The 18,046-nt window shown below is 38.4% G+C and overlaps 3 protein-coding genes across 3 annotated transcripts; 2 read left to right on the forward strand and 1 right to left on the reverse strand.

Moving 5' to 3' along the window:
• Positions 1-424: 424 nt before the first annotated feature.
• Positions 425-2,394, forward strand: LOC102610598 (protein PHYTOCHROME KINASE SUBSTRATE 4). Its single transcript, XM_006481252.4, has one exon. The coding sequence runs from the start codon at positions 504-506 to the stop codon at positions 2,181-2,183; it is 1,680 nt and encodes a 559-aa protein (XP_006481315.1). The 5' UTR covers positions 425-503; the 3' UTR covers positions 2,184-2,394.
• Positions 2,395-12,046: 9,652 nt separating this feature from the next.
• LOC127898571 (uncharacterized) lies at positions 12,047-12,607 on the reverse strand. The gene has a single exon (XM_052443793.1). The coding sequence runs from the start codon at positions 12,605-12,607 to the stop codon at positions 12,047-12,049; it is 561 nt and encodes a 186-aa protein (XP_052299753.1).
• A 1,806-nt stretch (positions 12,608-14,413) lies between these two features.
• Positions 14,414-17,603, forward strand: LOC102611215 (protein LEAD-SENSITIVE 1-like). The gene is made up of 2 exons (XM_006481254.4): positions 14,414-14,668; positions 16,630-17,603. Exons 1-2 carry the CDS (start codon positions 14,575-14,577, stop codon positions 17,250-17,252), a joined length of 717 nt encoding a protein of 238 aa, XP_006481317.1. The 5' UTR covers positions 14,414-14,574; the 3' UTR covers positions 17,253-17,603.
• Positions 17,604-18,046: the final 443 nt, after the last annotated feature.

Raw genomic sequence — 18,046 nt, forward strand, 5'->3', positions numbered from 1 at the left:
AAAGAAAATTTACCATTTGTCATTATTTTTATCAAATATGTATTTTTATTTTTAAGATGGGAGGATGAACAAAAAAACTTATAAATTTTTTAATTTCTACCTTTCTCAAGATAAAAATATATAAAGGACCAATTGAATAAAACTATTTGAGATCCACTCGACCAGTCCTCAAAAAACTATATATACATATTATATATAATACTAGCTACAATAGTTTTGATTTTGATCCTATGTACTTCTGATTTTCCCTAATTACTAGTTTCCCTTAAAAGAGGCTACAGCGAGAATTGGTTTAAATCCTGACATATTCATAAGTTATTGAGAAGAATTTTACCGTTTGAGTGATTGACATGTTTGGACAGTTTTGTGCGTGGCCAACTCTCTAAATTCTCTTTACGGACACTAATTTAAGGGTGAATCCACCCGTTGCCTACAGCACACAAATTTCTTTTCCTCATACGTACACATATCAAAGAAAAAAAGAAAGAAACTGATTGAAAAATATGGAAAGATCAACAATAGCGATGAACAAAAGCATTAATAATGGCCACCACCATTTATCTCCACAACAACAACAATCAATGGATCATCAACCTTACTTTTCTTTCCCACCAAAACCCCCTCTTGGAAATGCATCTTTCGCCTCGTATCTCATTAGACCAAATCATCAAGATATTCACGTTAATGCTGGCCAAGCTGACGATTCAGAAATTTGCATTTTCGAAGCCCGGAAGTACTTCAACGAAACCAACAGCAACATCAACATCGACTCCAAAGCGATCATCAGCAGCAGCAACAACAACAACAACCGAGTGTCGCCCCTCAACGTTACTAGTAACAACAATAACAATAATAATAATCCCGAACTCATATCCGAGCATCGAATTAGCAGCGATGTTTCAGCTCTTCCCAGATTCTCTTGTTCTTCATCGGTTGATGGATATGGAAGAAATTACCGACCTCGATCTTTCAATGCAACTCCTACAGCTTCATCGGAAGCTAGCTGGAATAGCCAGACGGGGCTTTTACAAAATCCGCCTGGTGCGGTGGCCATATCCATGCGAAACCCTGCAACTGAAGAGAAGAAAAGAGGAGGTAGAACTTCCAGTAAATGGCGGCTTTTCGGACGAAAATGCCCTTGCTCCGGTAAAAAATCTGTCCAAGTTGAGGAAAAAGCATCATCCTCATCGTCAGTAGCTTCAGTTTCAGTTTCAGCAGAACCCAAAGCCCCAGCAGATCGTTTGTACAACAACAAAAGGCAAATTCAAAAATCACTTGAAATCCCCGTCGACAGAAGTTTCCAAAGCGAAGAAATCATCACTAATATCCGTAGAATCTCTGCGGAGTGTCGTTTCACAGGCCTTGGCCAGCAACGAGTGAATATTGTTCCCCCAGGGAGACCCTACACTGATGCTACACCCGGGTTCACTTTTCCTATATTGAATCAAACGGCTTCCATGAAATTGGTTTTGAACAACGCTCCCCTTCTTGAAGACCCACCGAGAGAATCTTTAGAAATTTTCCAGCCGCCGTTGGATCAAGAGACTGCAGTATCGAGAAACGCGACGCGACATAGCTTCACCTTTCCGGCGAGTCCAGGCAGAACCCGGATGACGACTGACGACGACGTGGCAAGCGATGCGAGCTCTGACTTGTTCGAGATCGAGAGTTTCTCGACGCAGACGACGACGTACCCGATGTACCACCGTCGGGATTCTCTCGACGAGGCTGCGAGCTTCAACGCTAGAAGACTAGCCGCCGCGAACGGTAATAATAACTTAATGTACTGCACGCGTGGGAGCCTGGACGAGGCCGTGACGCCATCAATAGCGGCAACCGAATGTTACGAGCCGAGCGAGGCCAGCATTGACTGGAGCGTGACCACGGCCGAAGGGTTTGACAGAGGAAGTGTTACGAATTACTCGGCGACGGCACCAGAAGTTGATGACGTGGCAGCGACGAGACACGGGGGCGGGATTAGCAAGAAGAAAGGGAATGGCGGGATGTTGTTGAGCTGTCGATGTGAGAAGGCGGTGAGCGTGGTGGGGCCAAATCCAGTGAAGTGCGTGGCGGGTAGTGGAATGAGACATGTGAGCAGTAGGACATGCAGTGCGAATAACAATAGTAAGCCACCGCTTCCCAGGTCTCAATCTCATACGTTGTCCCTGCCTTTTGCGACATAGCCACGAAGCTAATTCAAGCTGTGATCACTTCATTTTCATTGCCGCCATTTCTAGTTGCATCTAAACCCATCTCTTTTCTTCTTCTTCTTCTTCTTCTTCTTTTTTAATCTTTGTTCGGTTTTAATTTCAAGATTTATGTGATCTTGTTTTATGCTTACGTAAGAGAAGATGTTGCTGTTGTTGATATAATTGATATTTTATTTGATCATTATTTACCAATTTGCACATTATCATTCACTTGGCCCTAAAATGTATTCAATCAATACAAATTATTTCATACATGACACGTCTTGACATGATGATAGTGAGACATATCAATTTTTATAAGACATTTTAGATATATTTATCTATAAAATAGATTGTAAGTGTGGTATTTTTCTCATTTTGATAATTTTTTTAAGATAAAATGATGCCACACAACAGCTGCTACCTTTAACCCATGACTAGGCCTCGTTTTGGGTCTTTATACAGAAACAAGAGTTTCTGTTGGGCCCTGACGGATAGGCCTAACTTGTAAGTGTATCGCTGCATACTATTTGCACTGTTTCTATTCAGCCCCCACTTTTTCTTTGCCTACCGGGCCCGTAATATTATGTTGATCTGTCATGTATTTTTAACTGAAATAGCCAGAAACTATAAAAAATAAAATTTTCCTACATATTTCAACGGTAATGCCGTAATGGTAACAAATTCTCTCTTCAAAAACTGTTTGTTGGTAGATTTTGGTAAATATCTCCCTTTATAATTCTTTTTTTTTTTAAAAAAAAGGTTCGTACTTATAATTAAGCCACAAAAAATTACACTGTGCAATAGATAATAGAAAGAGAGAATGGAGAAGCCATTAAAATTTATTCTAATAATAAGAGTAATATGATAAAGGCTTTCTATTGCTAAAACAGCAATAACTTAAATTACTATTATATAATTAAATTGAAATACTTACTTCCTAATCCCTCTTCAATCAATTGAAAATTAAATAAAATTATTATATACTATAATTAAATCAATTTGATCAAATGAAAAATTACTTGTTGGTAATTTTTTTTTGTTTTTTTCCCTTTTTGTAGTTGTTGTTATTAATACTTTGTTGGTAAAGCTTCAATAAGGGGAATAAAATATTTTTCCGTTAACAATTTCTTACATTAAAATAAAAGATAAATTAAAATATAAGAAAAACAGACACTCCAATGCAATGTGTTTTAGGTTGTAATGTATTAAAATTTGTATGTTTTTGAAGTGAATTGTAGGAAAATAATATACTATCTTTAAGACAATATTTTTTTCAATACAAAATATCTTAAAATGATAGCTAATGAAACGAATTTAGAAGTTAAAAAATAGGTTATAATGATTTAGTGTTGATATAAGTCACGAGGTTTTTACTTAGTATTGAATTAATAGTTATTAAAATAATTTTTTTTTTAAATGAGAGATAATAATAAATCATCACCTCGATTCAGTGCTCAGCTAAGAGCTCGGCTCCGAACTTTGAATGCCGAATAAATTAGGTATTGTATACTTTAATTAAAGTGGAATAAGGGGGTTAAAAGTATGCCTAATAAAAATTAGTCTTCAACAAGAAGCACGGCGCATACTCAATTTCCTCAGGGACACGTAAATGAAACTAGGCGCACGCAGACAAAACAGAAAACAGCTGCCGCCTTTACTAGCAAAAGTGCAAGGACTCGTGGTTTTGGCTTTACACGTTACAATAATAAAAAAGCAGAGCATACAGTTTGCGAAACAGGAAAAGGAGAGAAACCGCTGCCCGCGGCTGGAACTGGAATAATTAAATACTATTTAATAGCTACAAAAATCAACCAACTGAAACCAAATAGCTAGGCTTATGAAATCAAATCCATGGGCTCTCGTTTTCTTCTTTAATGCTCTTTTACCGCCTCTACTTTCGTAGTCCTTATAAAAATAGCATTAGCGTACAAGTCACCTGCAAATTACTTGAAAAATCTCACCTCCTTCACCAGAGAAAAGAAAGATCTCAGCAAATTTCATGGCTTCTCTTGTACTTCTGGTTTCTGAGCTTCTTCGTATTCAAAACCCAGATTTGGGTTCTGTGGAAACAATACTATATTCTTGTTCACTCCCGGCACATGTTGCCACCAAAAATTTCTTGAGAAATGAAGCTGACAAAGACTTTGAAGCCAAAGATCTGCAAGAATCAAGGATTTGTGTCGATATGGTTTGGCCTTAATTACTCTCAAGACTGAAACTTAGTCTTCGTTCTTGCTGCCATGTTTTTTTTTTTTTTGGTTCTTGTAAATAGATCAAGTTATGTAATCACAAGCGAGAAAAAGACATCTGCATAGCCAAGATTGAGCTAGACACTTCAAAGGTTTGGGAGTTTAAACAAGAAATTGGATGAGATTTTGTTGCTTAAATGTCTAGCATCATCGACTCATTTTTGTTATTCACATCTTGTAACACAATCATCATCATCTTTATTAATACAGCTTTTTATCTTTTTTTTTTTTTTTTTGGTTCTCCTTTTACTTGATTCAGATTCTGTACCACTCAATGACCGAACTAACATTAACCTAATTGCTTTGAGCATAATAACATCACATATTTGATGCAAAAAATAACCACATCCTGATACGGGCTTGCCAATTGAATTGGATGCGAAGGACAATTTGCCAAGAGAGGATGAAAGAGCCAAAACTGTGACTAAGGAACCGAATGATGAATTCACAGAAGCAAAACAGCAGCTCCACTTTAGACCCGAGAGAGCCAAGAAACAGCCAAGCTGGATGAGGGACTATGCCACGTGAACCAGGACAGCAAAGGGTGGATGGATAATTTCTCTTAACAATTATCTGAATTCTGTTATTATAATTTAGCCACTTTACAATTGCCAGCTCATATTTGTCTTTTAGCCTTAGAATACTCTAGAGGAGTCACGAGATATATATGTAAAAGGGAATATTGTGTAAGGAGGTTTTTTTGGATGAATGAAAAGTTCTTCTCTTCTTTTTCATCTCTGTCTTATTCTCTTTCTCTCATTTTGGAGCTGACACTCGCTCGAAGAGTGCTCGATCAGTGGTACAATTTCTGAATTCTAGCTGTAAAGTGTATCATTGGTGCTTTCATTGATTCCTGCCATGGCCGATTCTCATGAGAGCAGCACATTAAAGGAACTTAGTGAGAAAATTGACAAACAAGCCTTATCTTTTCACCAGATGATGCAGCAATTTATGACTGCAGTAGATACCCGTTTTGATGAAATTCGATCTAAAATACCTGAGACTCCAACAAACGTGCCTAGTTCTTCGAAACAACCATTCACAGTGCCACCACTTTCATCTAGCCCATCCGATGGGCGAGATCTCTCCCTGATGGCCAAATCCATGAAGATGGAAGTTCCACGTTTTGATGGTTCTGATCCACACGGCTGGGTATTTCGAGTGGAGGAGTTTTTCGAGTTTCATGGTACTCCAGAACACCAACGCCTCCGTATCGTTTCCTTTCACATGGAGGGTCGAGCAGCTGGCTGGTATCAGTGGATGAAATCCAACAATTTACTCACCACTTGGAGAGAATTTTTGGCTAATCTGAAGTATCGTTTTGCCACTACTCTTTATGATGATCCACAAGGTGAACTATCTAAACTCACCCAAACCACCACTGTTGCTGAATTTCAGTCGGCTTTTGAAGAACTCATGAACAGAGTTACTGGCGTCTCCGAGCAACTTCTCATCAGTTTTTTCATCACTGGCCTGCAGCAAGACATCAGGAGAGAACTTCTCTTTAATCGGCCAGCAACACTCATGGCCACCTTTGCTATGGCTCGAGCGCTCGAAGCCAAATTTAATGACACTAAACCACACACTCGCTCTTGGTCTAAATGGCAGCCACAATCCACATTTCCCTCCATGCCAACAACACAAACCAGAACCGTTCCTTTACCCCTGTTGTCCCAGTCACATTCCTCCACCATAAGTGCTAACCCACCATCATCAAAACCTCCACCACCTCACAGTCACAATAAAACAAACACTTTACCCGCACTTCTTCCTACACCAAATTTGCCTATCCGTCGGTTGTCCCCTGCTGAGCTACACGAGAGACGTGAGAAAGGTCTCTGTTACTCTTGTGACCAGAAATACAGCCCCAATCACCGTTGCAATCGTCGGTTCTTGTTACTTATCGGAGTCGAAGATAATCAATTAGATCCAGCCAATGAAGGGGAACCACCAGACGAGGAAGACTCCGCTGTCACTGGTGATATTTCAAGCCTGAATGCTCTCGCTGGACAAGCAAATCCTCGCTCCCTTCGTTTACAGGGCAAGATTGGATCCCAAACATTCCAAATATTAATTGACAGCGGCAGTACTCATAACTTTATCAAACCATCAGTGGCGGAACGTGCCGGCGTCGCGATTCAGCCCACAACTCCCTTTCGCGTCTACATAGGAAATGGTGATTTTTTGTTGTGCACTCAATTTTGCCAGCACGTTCAATTAACACTGCAAGGCACGGAGTTTCCCATGGACCTTTTTGTGTTGCCCATTGAAGGAGCTGATATTGTTCTTGGAATACAGTGGTTGCAACAACTAGGACGGGTATCACATGATTATTCGGCTCTTTCCATGGAATTTTCTTTTAATGGAAAATCAGTGACTCTTCAAGGTGACTTGTCCACATCTCCGACTTTAGTAACTTATAACCAATTTCGAGCTCTGATCCACCGCGCTGCGATTTCAAGTTTTTGTGCTCTTCAACCATTACCTTCACTACAAACAGAGCCCCCTCCAAGCCAAACACTTCTCTCCCATTTAGAATTTCCAACCGATTTACCACCCCAATTCCGTGACCTTCTCCAACAACATCATCATCTATTTTTATCACCTACAACACTTCCACCACACAGGATTATAGACCACAAAATACACCTCCTCCCTAACACTTCCCCTGTCAATGTGCGACCCTACCGATACCCACACTTCCAGAAGAATGAAATGGAGAAACTAATTAAAGAGATGTCTGACCAGGGAATCATCAGACCTAGCCAAAGCCCTTTCTCTTCCCCAGTGCTTTTAGTAAAAAAGAAAGATGGCACGTATCGTTTTTGTGTGGATTATCGTGCTCTAAACGCGGTTACAATTCCGGACAAATTTCCAATTCCTACTGTCGACGAACTCTTTGATGAACTTGGCAAGGCTACGGTCTTCAGTAAATTGGATTTGAGGGCTGGTTACCATCAGATTCGGGTCCACTCTCGAGACATTTACAAAACCGCATTTCGGACACATGAAGGCCATTATGAATTTCTGGTTATGCCGTTCGGTTTGACGAATGCACCCTCCACGTTCCAAGCCGCGATGAATCAGATCTTTGCTGCCTATCTTCGGAAATTTGTGATCGTCTTCTTCGACGACATCTTGGTTTATAGCGCTACCATGGCTGACCATTTAGTTCACCTTGAACAGGTATTGTTATGTTTGCAAATGCATAAATTCTTTGTTAAATTGAGCAAATGCCTCTTTTGTAAGTCAAGTATTGAATATCTTGGCCATATTATTTCTGCTATGGGAGTACAAGCGGATCCCCAAAAGGTGACTGCCATGCTCGAGTGGCCACTACCGCACAGTACCAAGCAGTTGAGAGGTTTCTTAGGCCTTACGGGATACTACCGACGGTTCATTCGTGGATACGCTTCATTGGCTGCCCCTTTAACTGACTTGCTATGTAAAGATGCGTTTCACTGGAATTCTGAAGCCACAACAGCATTTGCATCTCTGAAGCAAGCAATGGTTCAAGCTCCGGTGCTCAAACTACCAGATTTTGATTCCGAATTTGTGATTGAAACAGATGCCAGTAACGTGGGGATTGGAGCAGTACTTATGCAACAAGGCCATCCCGTGGCTTATTTCAGCAAAAAAATTGGGCCCAAACTGAAAGCTTCATCCACATATTTAAAAGAATTGCACGCTATCGTAGAAGCAGTCTCTAAATGGCGGCAATATCTCTTGGGCAGGTTCTTTGTAATACGCACAGACCATCGAAGCATCAAGGAACTACTACAGCAAGTGATTCAGACTCCTGATCAGCAGGTTTATTTACGGAAGTTACTTGGTTTTCAATTTCGGATTGAGTATAAACCGGGGCATGCAAACCGAGCAGCTGATGCTTTATCCCGAGTCCATGCAGCTTCTGACGAAATAGAGCCAATTGACAGCACGTATACAAGCTCTTTTTGTTTATCTCTTCACAGTAGCCCTTCCTTCAATCTCCTTACGGAACTATTACGGGAAAATTCAACTTGTCATGATATTCTCAAGCTTCATCACCAAGTTTCTTCCGGGCATGTCATGGCTGACTATTCTATTCATAATGGAATACTTCTCTACAAAGGAAAATATTTTATAAGTGCTGAATCTTCATTGAAGACAATCTTATTAAAGGAATTTCATTCAACTCCACTAGCTGGGCACGTTGGCATCCATAGGACTTACATTCGCTTGTCAGCAAATTTTTTTTGGGTTCACATGCGACGGGATGTTGAGAAATTTGTCACCGAGTGCTTAATATGTCAACAAACAAAATATTCAACTAAAGCCCCTGCTGGTCTCCTTCAACCGTTACATATCCCAAGTTTGGTTTGGGACGAAATCACTATGGATTTCATAACCGGCTTGCCCTTGTCTCGCGGTTATTCGGCTATATTGGTTGTGGTCGATAGGCTAACAAAATCAGCCCATTTCGGACCATTACCAGGTAACTTCACAGCTCATAAAACTGCAGAGTTATTTGTCGAAATTGTGGTTAAAATTCATGGCTTCCCCAGCTCTGTTATTTCGGATCGCGATCCTGTGTTCTTGAGTCAGTTTTGGAATCGGCTGTTGACCCTTAGTGGCACATCGTTACACCACAGTACGGCCTATCATCCGCAAACGGACGGCCAAACGGAGGTTGTCAATCGTAGTCTTGAGCAATATCTTCGTGCATTCACACAAGACAAACCGAAAACTTGGGTTTCACTTCTCAGTTGGGCAGAATTCTGTTACAATTCCAGCTACCATAGTGGCTTGAAAATGACCCCATATCAGGCTTTGTTTGGTCGACTCCCGCCCACAATTCCTCCATATGTGAAGAGCTCTACTTCAATCCAAGCTTTGGATGAAATCCTGCTCGAGCGTGATAAGCTGCTGAAATCCTTGAAAGATAACTTGCGTCAAGCTCAGCATCGGATGGCCCAAAAAGCTAATACTCATCGCCGGGAAGTTCAATTTTCTGTCGGAGATAAGGTGCTGGTCAAGCTCCAACCGTACCGCCAGTATACAGTAGCTTCACGTTCCTGTCATAAATTGGCCAAGCGCTATTATGGGCCTTTTGTAGTCATCGCTCGCATCGGTCCTGTTGCTTATAAGCTTGAGTTACCCCCGGCATCAAAAATTCATCCTGTTTTTCATGTTTCCTTACTTAAGCCATTTCATGGCTCCACTCCTCAAGAAATCTCTCCACTCCCAGAATATAGCATTGACAATCACCCTTTGACTTTACCAGCAGCAATTTGTGCTACTCGCATAGTGTTCCAGCAAGGAAAATTGGTTCCACAAGTCTTGGTGCAGTGGACAGATGGTGCTCCTGAAAACGCCACTTGGGAAAATTTTGGAGCTTTTTGTCAACAATATCCTGCTTTCAACCTTGAGGACAAGGTTAGTTTCCAAGAAGGGGAAAATGATACGGGCTTGCCAATTGAATTGGATGCGAAGGACAATTTGCCAAGAGAGGATGAAAGAGCCAAAACTGTGACTAAGGAACCGAATGATGAATTCACAGAAGCAAAACAGCAGCTCCACTTTAGACCCGAGAGAGCCAAGAAACAGCCAAGCTGGATGAGGGACTATGCCACGTGAACCAGGACAGCAAAGGGTGGATGGATAATTTCTCTTAACAATTATCTGAATTCTGTTATTATAATTTAGCCACTTTACAATTGCCAGCTCATATTTGTCTTTTAGCCTTAGAATACTCTAGAGGAGTCACGAGATATATATGTAAAAGGGAATATTGTGTAAGGAGGTTTTTTTGGATGAATGAAAAGTTCTTCTCTTCTTTTTCATCTCTGTCTTATTCTCTTTCTCTCATTTTGGAGCTGACACTCGCTCGAAGAGTGCTCGATCAGTGGTACAATTTCTGAATTCTAGCTGTAAAGTGTATCACATCCTCACTTCTCAGCACAGAGGGCTTCGATGTTGATGTGTTTTTGCATTTTGCTGTGGTAAAGGGCTTTGTTCTGTTGAAAGATGCCTGGGCAATGGGGCTAGTTGATATTCCCAGTACTTAAACAGAACTTTATTGCTTAGTTCCCTTCTTTTTGCCGAAAGAAGCACGATAAAGTGACGCCTAGTACAAGAAATTATCGTCCCTAGTTGAGAGCTTTACGTGAAAATGAACTAATAACATTTTTGAACCCCTGACAAAAAGGCTACATTTACACAATAAAATGTGAAACCTCATTCCACTGTTAGAACTGTCCCTATGACGGATGTTCAAGTGTTAATCGAAGGACATAAAGACGCCAAAGCCACGTCACGTCAAGGGAAGAAATGGGGGAGTGGTGACGAATTAATTTGGCATTCTGCAGCTTCAACCATTCCACTGTTCCTTGCCTTCATATATTTCATTATCCACAAAAACAAACGAGTAGTACTCACAAACTAAGACTTGAAAAGATCTCACTCAATTGGCCGCAATGATAAATTTAATTGAAAATGCAGACTAAATTGTCCTTATGTAGCTTCAGCTACTCCACAAGTTTAACCTATTACATAAAAGTATCTCAAATATATATCAGCAAAACCTTCAAAACAATTAAAACCTGTAAGGGTTAATACTAGAAGAGAAAATGCAGCATGTAACGCAGTAGAGTTGTATCATGTACAGCCATAAACTATGAACAAAGATTACGATCTAAACTCCACATGCATGTTTAATTTGAAGATTTCATTTTTTCAGAATATGTTTCCCACCATGGGAATAACCAGGGTTATTCAGGCAAAACACTGCAGTAATTCATTATCATAGACAGGAAGAAGACAACGGCAAAGATCAATGATTTAACACACAAGAATGAGTGAATGACAACAGCAAGTGAGAAACCACGCACAATCCTTTTTATTAGAGATCCTTTCTTAAATGCGAACATTAAATAAGCTTGAAAAATATTGGTAATTGACCCAATACACGTCCATCTAACGGAAAACAGCGGTCAGTTTGATGCATGTGTGGAGCACTTGAGGAAACAGAGCATCCACAGAATGCCTAAATTTGGAAAAAAATATTTGCATTTGACGAAGAGGACTTTGAGCGTTCAGATACAAAGCATCAATTAACCTTACAAGATACATCAACCATCACATATGCTCAACTTGCAATACCAAATTAAATTACCCATCTCCAGGGTTGGATTTGTCTTCAATCAGATGAATGCTGGAGAGAATATAATTGAAAGAATGGCATCATCTACTATGCGAGTTAAGGCTCCTTACAGGTGCTCAACATGACACCACAAAAGAAAATACAATATCAAAGACACATCACCAACATATATGCAAACAACCAATTCTCACAGCATGCAGTGCAACAACTCACAAAATATGAAATCTAACATCATCTGCGTATTTTCTCAAGCTTATTCCTCATTTAAGAACTTAACTGAAAGTAGTAAACATAGAGACATATAACAGCTTTATAAGTACAGACCACAAAGCAGAACTTTGTTCGAATGATAATGATCATAATCCACATTATAAACGCAGTGAAATCATCAAATGAAAATAAGAACACAGTACACAATTACACAAATATTAGGCTTAATTAATTATTTAGAATAAAACACCACCTCACGCAGCTTCCTTAGATGGAATCTTCTCATATGCCATCTTCTCATATCCCATCTTCTTAGGGCTCAGATCATCATCATGATCATCAACATCACTGAATTCCTCATACGAATTGCGAGAATCGTGACGATTAGCAAAGAGGCTCCACACCAAATACATGGTAACGGCAGTAAGCGAACCACACCCAACGCCGAAAAGCAAAGCAACGACGACGCTAAGAATGTCCTTGGTCCGGTCCCGTAGAGAGGAGAAGTCGTACTCGAAGGGCAAAACGCGGCGTTTTGGCTCGTGGATGAGGTGCTGCTCCCGATCGTCCATTGAAGGGAGAATCGGACGGTCGAGGAAGATTAAGGGACGGTGGGGGCTGAACTGGCGAATTTCGGTGAAGATTGTGACGAATCCAGCGGGGTTCTCGGAGTTAGGGTTAGTGTTACGGGGATTGAAATGGATCGAGTACGAGGAAATGAAGAGGGTTTTGCATGGCCTTCCGGAGGCTGAAATTGAGAGGACGCCGATGAATATTGTGAGAGCTAAGAGGAGACGCTGAGTCGATGACGCCATTGATTCGTACCACACAGCTTCGATTGGAAATGGAGCCTCAGCCTCTGATTGATTCTAATTCAACTCTCGAATTTTTTGACTTCTCTTGGGGGTATTGATGGTAAATACGGAAAAGTCTTCTGGTCATATTGGAATATTACTTATATATCCACCATTTTGCGTTGCGTACAAATACTCACAACTTGATCAATATTTTTTAAAGTAAAATTTTACAAAGCGCTCCTTAAATTGTACTTAAAAATCAAGTAAATCACTTGTTTGCGTAATTAGTCAGAAAAATCCTTCTCGAGTTCGATAGGGACTTTTTTTTTTTAATTTTAATAAATACTGATTTAAATGAAGTAGAAATATATATATTAATGTAAATAGAAGAAACCCTAATTTAATTTTAAAAAATGTAGCCATTTTAGTCTTAGCCATCATGTAACGCCTTTGACTATTTAAATGATATTATTTTTGTGGAGTTTAAAGAATGTAATTTACTTAATAGTGGTTGTTCTATTCTATATGTTCAATTGCTATTTTTTTAGAGACCACATACACTCCACTGGATTTCTGGCTTCTTAGCTATATCTTGTTGAGTAGGCTGAATCCCTTGTTTCTAATCCTTCTCATAAGCTATGCTTGAAGAATAGTTATCCTTTTTATGTAAAAAATCAAAATTTTAATACTCGTAGTTTGAGGGAAAATTGAAGAAGAAAATAGAAGAAAAGTCAACAATATTAAGTGAAGGAAGTATCTCAAGTCAAACATAAATACTTTTTGAGAAAAAGAGCAGTTTTAATAGATTTGTCTAATTCAAAGAACAAAAGCAGAATTCAAAAATATTAAGTTAAATTTATCACTCTTCAATTGTCCTCTAAAATGTAGTAGGACACTCAACTAGTAATTAGTTAGAAAATTTATTTTCGAATTTGATATTTTTTAATTTAAAATTAATAATTCAAATGAACTAAAAATATATTAACATAAACAATGAAATGCTAATAAAAAAAAATCCATAAGTCTTTCACTCTTTGCCATCAGAAAACGCCCTTAGCCCTTACTTAAATGGTATGTTTTTTTTGTGGAGTTTAAGGAATGCATTTTACTTGATGAAACTGCCCCTAAGTTTCTAAACTTGTGGGACTACGTCTTGTAGGCAGGTTGAGTCCCTTGTTTTCTGATCCTTCTCAGAAGATAGAAGCTAGCTACACTTGAAGGATATAGCATTCATGAATTATTAATTTATTAGTGTCAAAATTTGAGCTTATCAGAAAAATTGTACTTTTTATTAAAAAAAATCAAAATTTTAATACTTGTAATTAATAAAGAAACACCGTCCTTACTTGTAAAACTATGTTAAACCCTTGCTAGTTACTCTCGCGCCAAAAACGTCAATCTTAAATAAACTATAATTAAATTAAATTAAATTGTTTAACTTTCAGAGATTAAGGTAAGAACTTATTGGGGGGCAAAAAGAAATTAAGGTAACAACACGGGGGATATTGAAATTCGGCCGTTCCATTCAACAACAGCTTCTCAAAGAAGTTTCTGTTTTCTGTCTGTGGGTCCATTTCGAAAGCATCAATTCGTGCTTTTTTCCACTGCGGGACCCATGTTAAAACGAAATGAAACAGTATATTATTCTAATTTCTCACGGTCTCAGCACTTGAGTCAAAAAAAATTATTTATTTAATTGATCAATTTTAATGAGAAAACGCAAATTCGGAGAGCATTTATTTAGATTTTCCAATGCTAGTACACCCTTTTTTTTTTTTTTTTTTTTAAAAAAAGTTTATTAAAAAAAGGAAATGGAAAACTCAGCCCGACGAAGCAAAAGAAAGAAGAGAATAAAGTGGCTGACTAGTACTATAAACGATCGGCTTCTCGGTCTCTCTCTCTCTCTCTCTCTCGCTTCTTTATTTACCTGTTAGTGTAAGTAATCATAGGAAGTGTGAGGGAGAGAGAGAAGCAAATTGAGGAAAATGGGTTTGCTGTCACAGAAGATCAAAAGAGAGGAGCTCAAAGTAGGAGATCACATCTATTCTTGGAGATACGCCTACGTTTATGCCCACCACGGTTGTTTTCTTTCCCTTGTTTTCTTTAATATTTATTTTATTTGTGCCGCATTTGCTTTATTTGTTTATATTTTGATCAGAACTTAATCTTAACGTTTAATACTTTCTCTAGATGAATGATGACAGACGGATTTTCATTAATTTGGATTTTAATTCTTAATTTATCAGTGTTGCATTCATATTTCCTACACGTTAATTTTAGATTGCTTTAGATTGTCAAATAAGTGATTATACGATAATTTAACACTCAGAAAAAGTGTTTTGTAAATATTTTCAAAAATGGATTATGTAAAAATTTGATCATCTAATAATCTAATTTTTTAACAAACTTTTAAAAGCATACGAAAGTAGCTTCTGAAAATCTAATTTTCTATTAATCTGATTTTGTGATATTTCATACGTAAATTGTCCTTACTTTAATTATATATTTTCAAAATTATCCTGAAACAAAAATAATACATATAACTAATTATTATTATTACTTATAATTTTCAAATTTAACAAAACAAAATTAAAAAAAAAAAAAAAAGAACTGCCAGTGAGGTTTCCTGCGTCGTTGCCGGCGCTCGTCAAACAGACTTCATAGGCAACACCAATAATACTATTAGATTGAAAATCGTTTGAACAACGAAAATATTGCGTCTTCGTCGGAGAAGGAGATATTATGGCTGCACACGCGGTTAACAAATTATTCTGGCCACCACCAAGCGGTGACGTATTGAGGTGCACCACCACTCTCACTGAACAGTTTGGCAACATATGACTATGATTATGGTGGTTTTGAAGCCAAGTTCAATGCTGTTTAAGCAACGGTTAATGGTGGCCGTAAACTTAGAGTGCTGCGTTCTCCACCGCCGCGCTTCCGATACTGGATAAATTTCTACCATTTAATAGAGTATCATATTCGCGATCGGTGGTGCCTATTTAATCAGTTTCCGGCATATATTTTCGAATGCCGGCGACGGCGACGACGCCGACAACGGAACCTCGAATGTTTTTTTATTTTTATTTTACATAAATATTTTGTTTATATTAAAATTTTAATTAAAACTAAAGATTCTATATCTTATTTTAATATAATAAAATTTGTACATTTTAGTCATTGTATATAAATATTCTAATTTTAGTATTGATATACCAAATGATTGTATTGAATCTAAATTTACCAAAACATAATCAGAATCCAATGTAAAAGTGATCGCTTGAGAATGTAAAGCAATCCCTTATACACCACAATGTCATTTTATCTATTTTGCTCTCTAAGATTTTGCTTTCTTAGTGTTTTTACTCTTCCTTTCTTTGGATTTTAATAGATGTTCGTCAAAGCTTATTAACCTGTCATTAATGGGGTAACCAAAATTTAGTTGTATGCTGTCACGGCTCGTGCCGATTTTTAATGTCATTTTTATTGCTTTCAATCTCTAAGATTTTCTTCCGATGTGGTATAAATTGCAGATGTAAGTATCAATTTTCTATTTATTTGATATCTCTGGAGTGTGATCTGATTTTGAAGTTTTGAGTGATCCAAAGTAACTGAGCATTTCAAATGAAAGGTGACAACTGGGTAAGCCACAAAGGCTAATCCTTCTTTTCCAATTTACACCATCTATTGAACTTATCACAACTTTGAAAACTTTTGTGGATTCTAGTTGCACTGCTCTTAAAATCTAATTCTTCACTGATTTTAGTTGACGAATTCTTTATTTTCATGGGATTTTTCATCCAAGAAACTGTTGATTAGCTTCCTCGTTAACCTGACGTTGACTGTATATTTTGCCTCTAAGATGATATACCTTCTTTGTTTTGTAATTAGACTTCTCAGTACAATTTCGTAGGCAAACTTTTAAATATCGTATACAATCATTGTATACTAATTGGCAAGTGGAAAGTTGAAAAACGTTTTAACATAGGATTATGAAATTCAATAACTGTTTTGTTGACTTACGTTCCAATATGAACCAGGAATATACATCGGCGCTGGCCTGGTGATCCATTTCACTCAGGGAGCAGGCCGGGAAATTGGCACTGGAACCTTTTTAGACCGCATCGTTATTAGCTCATCTCCTGCTCGTCCCTCAGTTGATCCATGCCCAAGGTGTGGCGAGAACTCGAGGGATAATGGTGTCATCCTATCCTGCATTGATTGTTTTCTTGACGGTGGCAAGCTCTACCTCTTTGAGTATTATGTCCCAGCGGCAGCCTTTCTCGCCAAACCTCGAGGGGGGACTTGCACCACTGCCAAGTCCGACCCTCCAGAAGAGGTGATCCACCGTGCTACTTTCCTCCTTGAGAACGGTTTTGGTGACTACAACGTGTTCAAGAACAACTGTGAGGACTTCTCAATCTACTGTAAAACGGGTCTTCTTGTAACAACTGTCCTCAGTGTTGGTCGGAGCGGGCAGGCGACATCCTTGTTTGCCGCTGTAAGCACTGCTGTTTCTTTACCACTCCGATATTTGATTGCCGGCTACACTGGCGGGACAGTTTTCGGCTATGGTTTGTATTGTGCTAACCGATATGCTTCTGATATTGGAGTGCGTCGTGATGCGGCTAGAGTCCCAGTTGAGAGTCTTGTTCGCCGCTGATACTTACTACCAGCTGCAGCGGCCTGGTGGGTGTGGTGATATGGTATGTATTGTGTTAGCAGATATGTTTCTGATTTTGGGAGTACGGCGTGATGTGGTTAAAGTCCTAGTTGAGAGGCTTGTTGGTCATCCTATCTTTGAACCATGCTAGTCTTGCGTCTGATGATATTTGCCAGAGAATAATGAGTTTTTCACTCCAGATTATTTTTTTTGTTGGGTGCTGTCTTTTTTCTTTGTATGATTGTATCAAGACGTGTCTCATTACTCAACTGGGTCCTCATAGATGTAGAATTATGATTTAAAAGATGTACCCTGGATATTTATAGGACTCGGAAATGTGTGTTGATATTATATTACAAGGATGCAGTTTAATTAAAGTTCAACTTGAAAATATGCTTTAATGGAGATGAACTCATGAATAAATAAAAAACACACGAGGAAACTTGAACTTCATTAAGTGAAATCTAATCATCCATCCAATTGCATATTGATGGAACGTCAGACAAGCAAGTTACAGTTTTATTCTAAGCCAAAGAATGGTTTATCTAAATTTTTTGATTACATACGATTTTTCTTATCTCCTCTCTTGATCAATAACCTCAAATCAAAATTGCTTTTCCCATGCTATGTTAAAAGCTTGCTGTATGTGTATAAGTTTTTTTTTTTTTTTTTAAAAGCTGTATTTGCATGGTCAGTTAAGAATAACTAAAAATTAATATAATTTTGGTAGAAGGATAAAATAGCAGATGTAAAAGTGGAACTTGTGAAGAACAAAAGAGGGGTTTTAGTAACAC

Source organism: Citrus sinensis, chromosome 6 (genome assembly GCF_022201045.2).
Source record: "Citrus sinensis cultivar Valencia sweet orange chromosome 6, DVS_A1.0, whole genome shotgun sequence".
NCBI classification, from domain to species: domain Eukaryota; kingdom Viridiplantae; phylum Streptophyta; class Magnoliopsida; order Sapindales; family Rutaceae; genus Citrus; species Citrus sinensis.

What these genes read in the sequence shown, in the direction of transcription:
- LOC102610598 (XM_006481252.4), top strand. Translation starts at nt 504, where the DNA reads ATGGAAAGATCAACAATAGCGATGAACAAAAGCATTAATAATGGCCAC.
- LOC102611215 (XM_006481254.4), top strand. Translation starts at nt 14,575, where the DNA reads ATGGGTTTGCTGTCACAGAAGATCAAAAGAGAGGAGCTCAAAGTAGGA. An exon ending in CTACGTTTATGCCCACCACG is followed by an intron (nt 14,669 to 16,629) that starts GTTGTTTTCTTT and finishes AATATGAACCAG; the next exon opens with GAATATACATCGGCGCTGGC.
- LOC127898571 (XM_052443793.1), bottom strand. Translation starts at nt 12,607, where the DNA reads ATGGCGTCATCGACTCAGCGTCTCCTCTTAGCTCTCACAATATTCATC.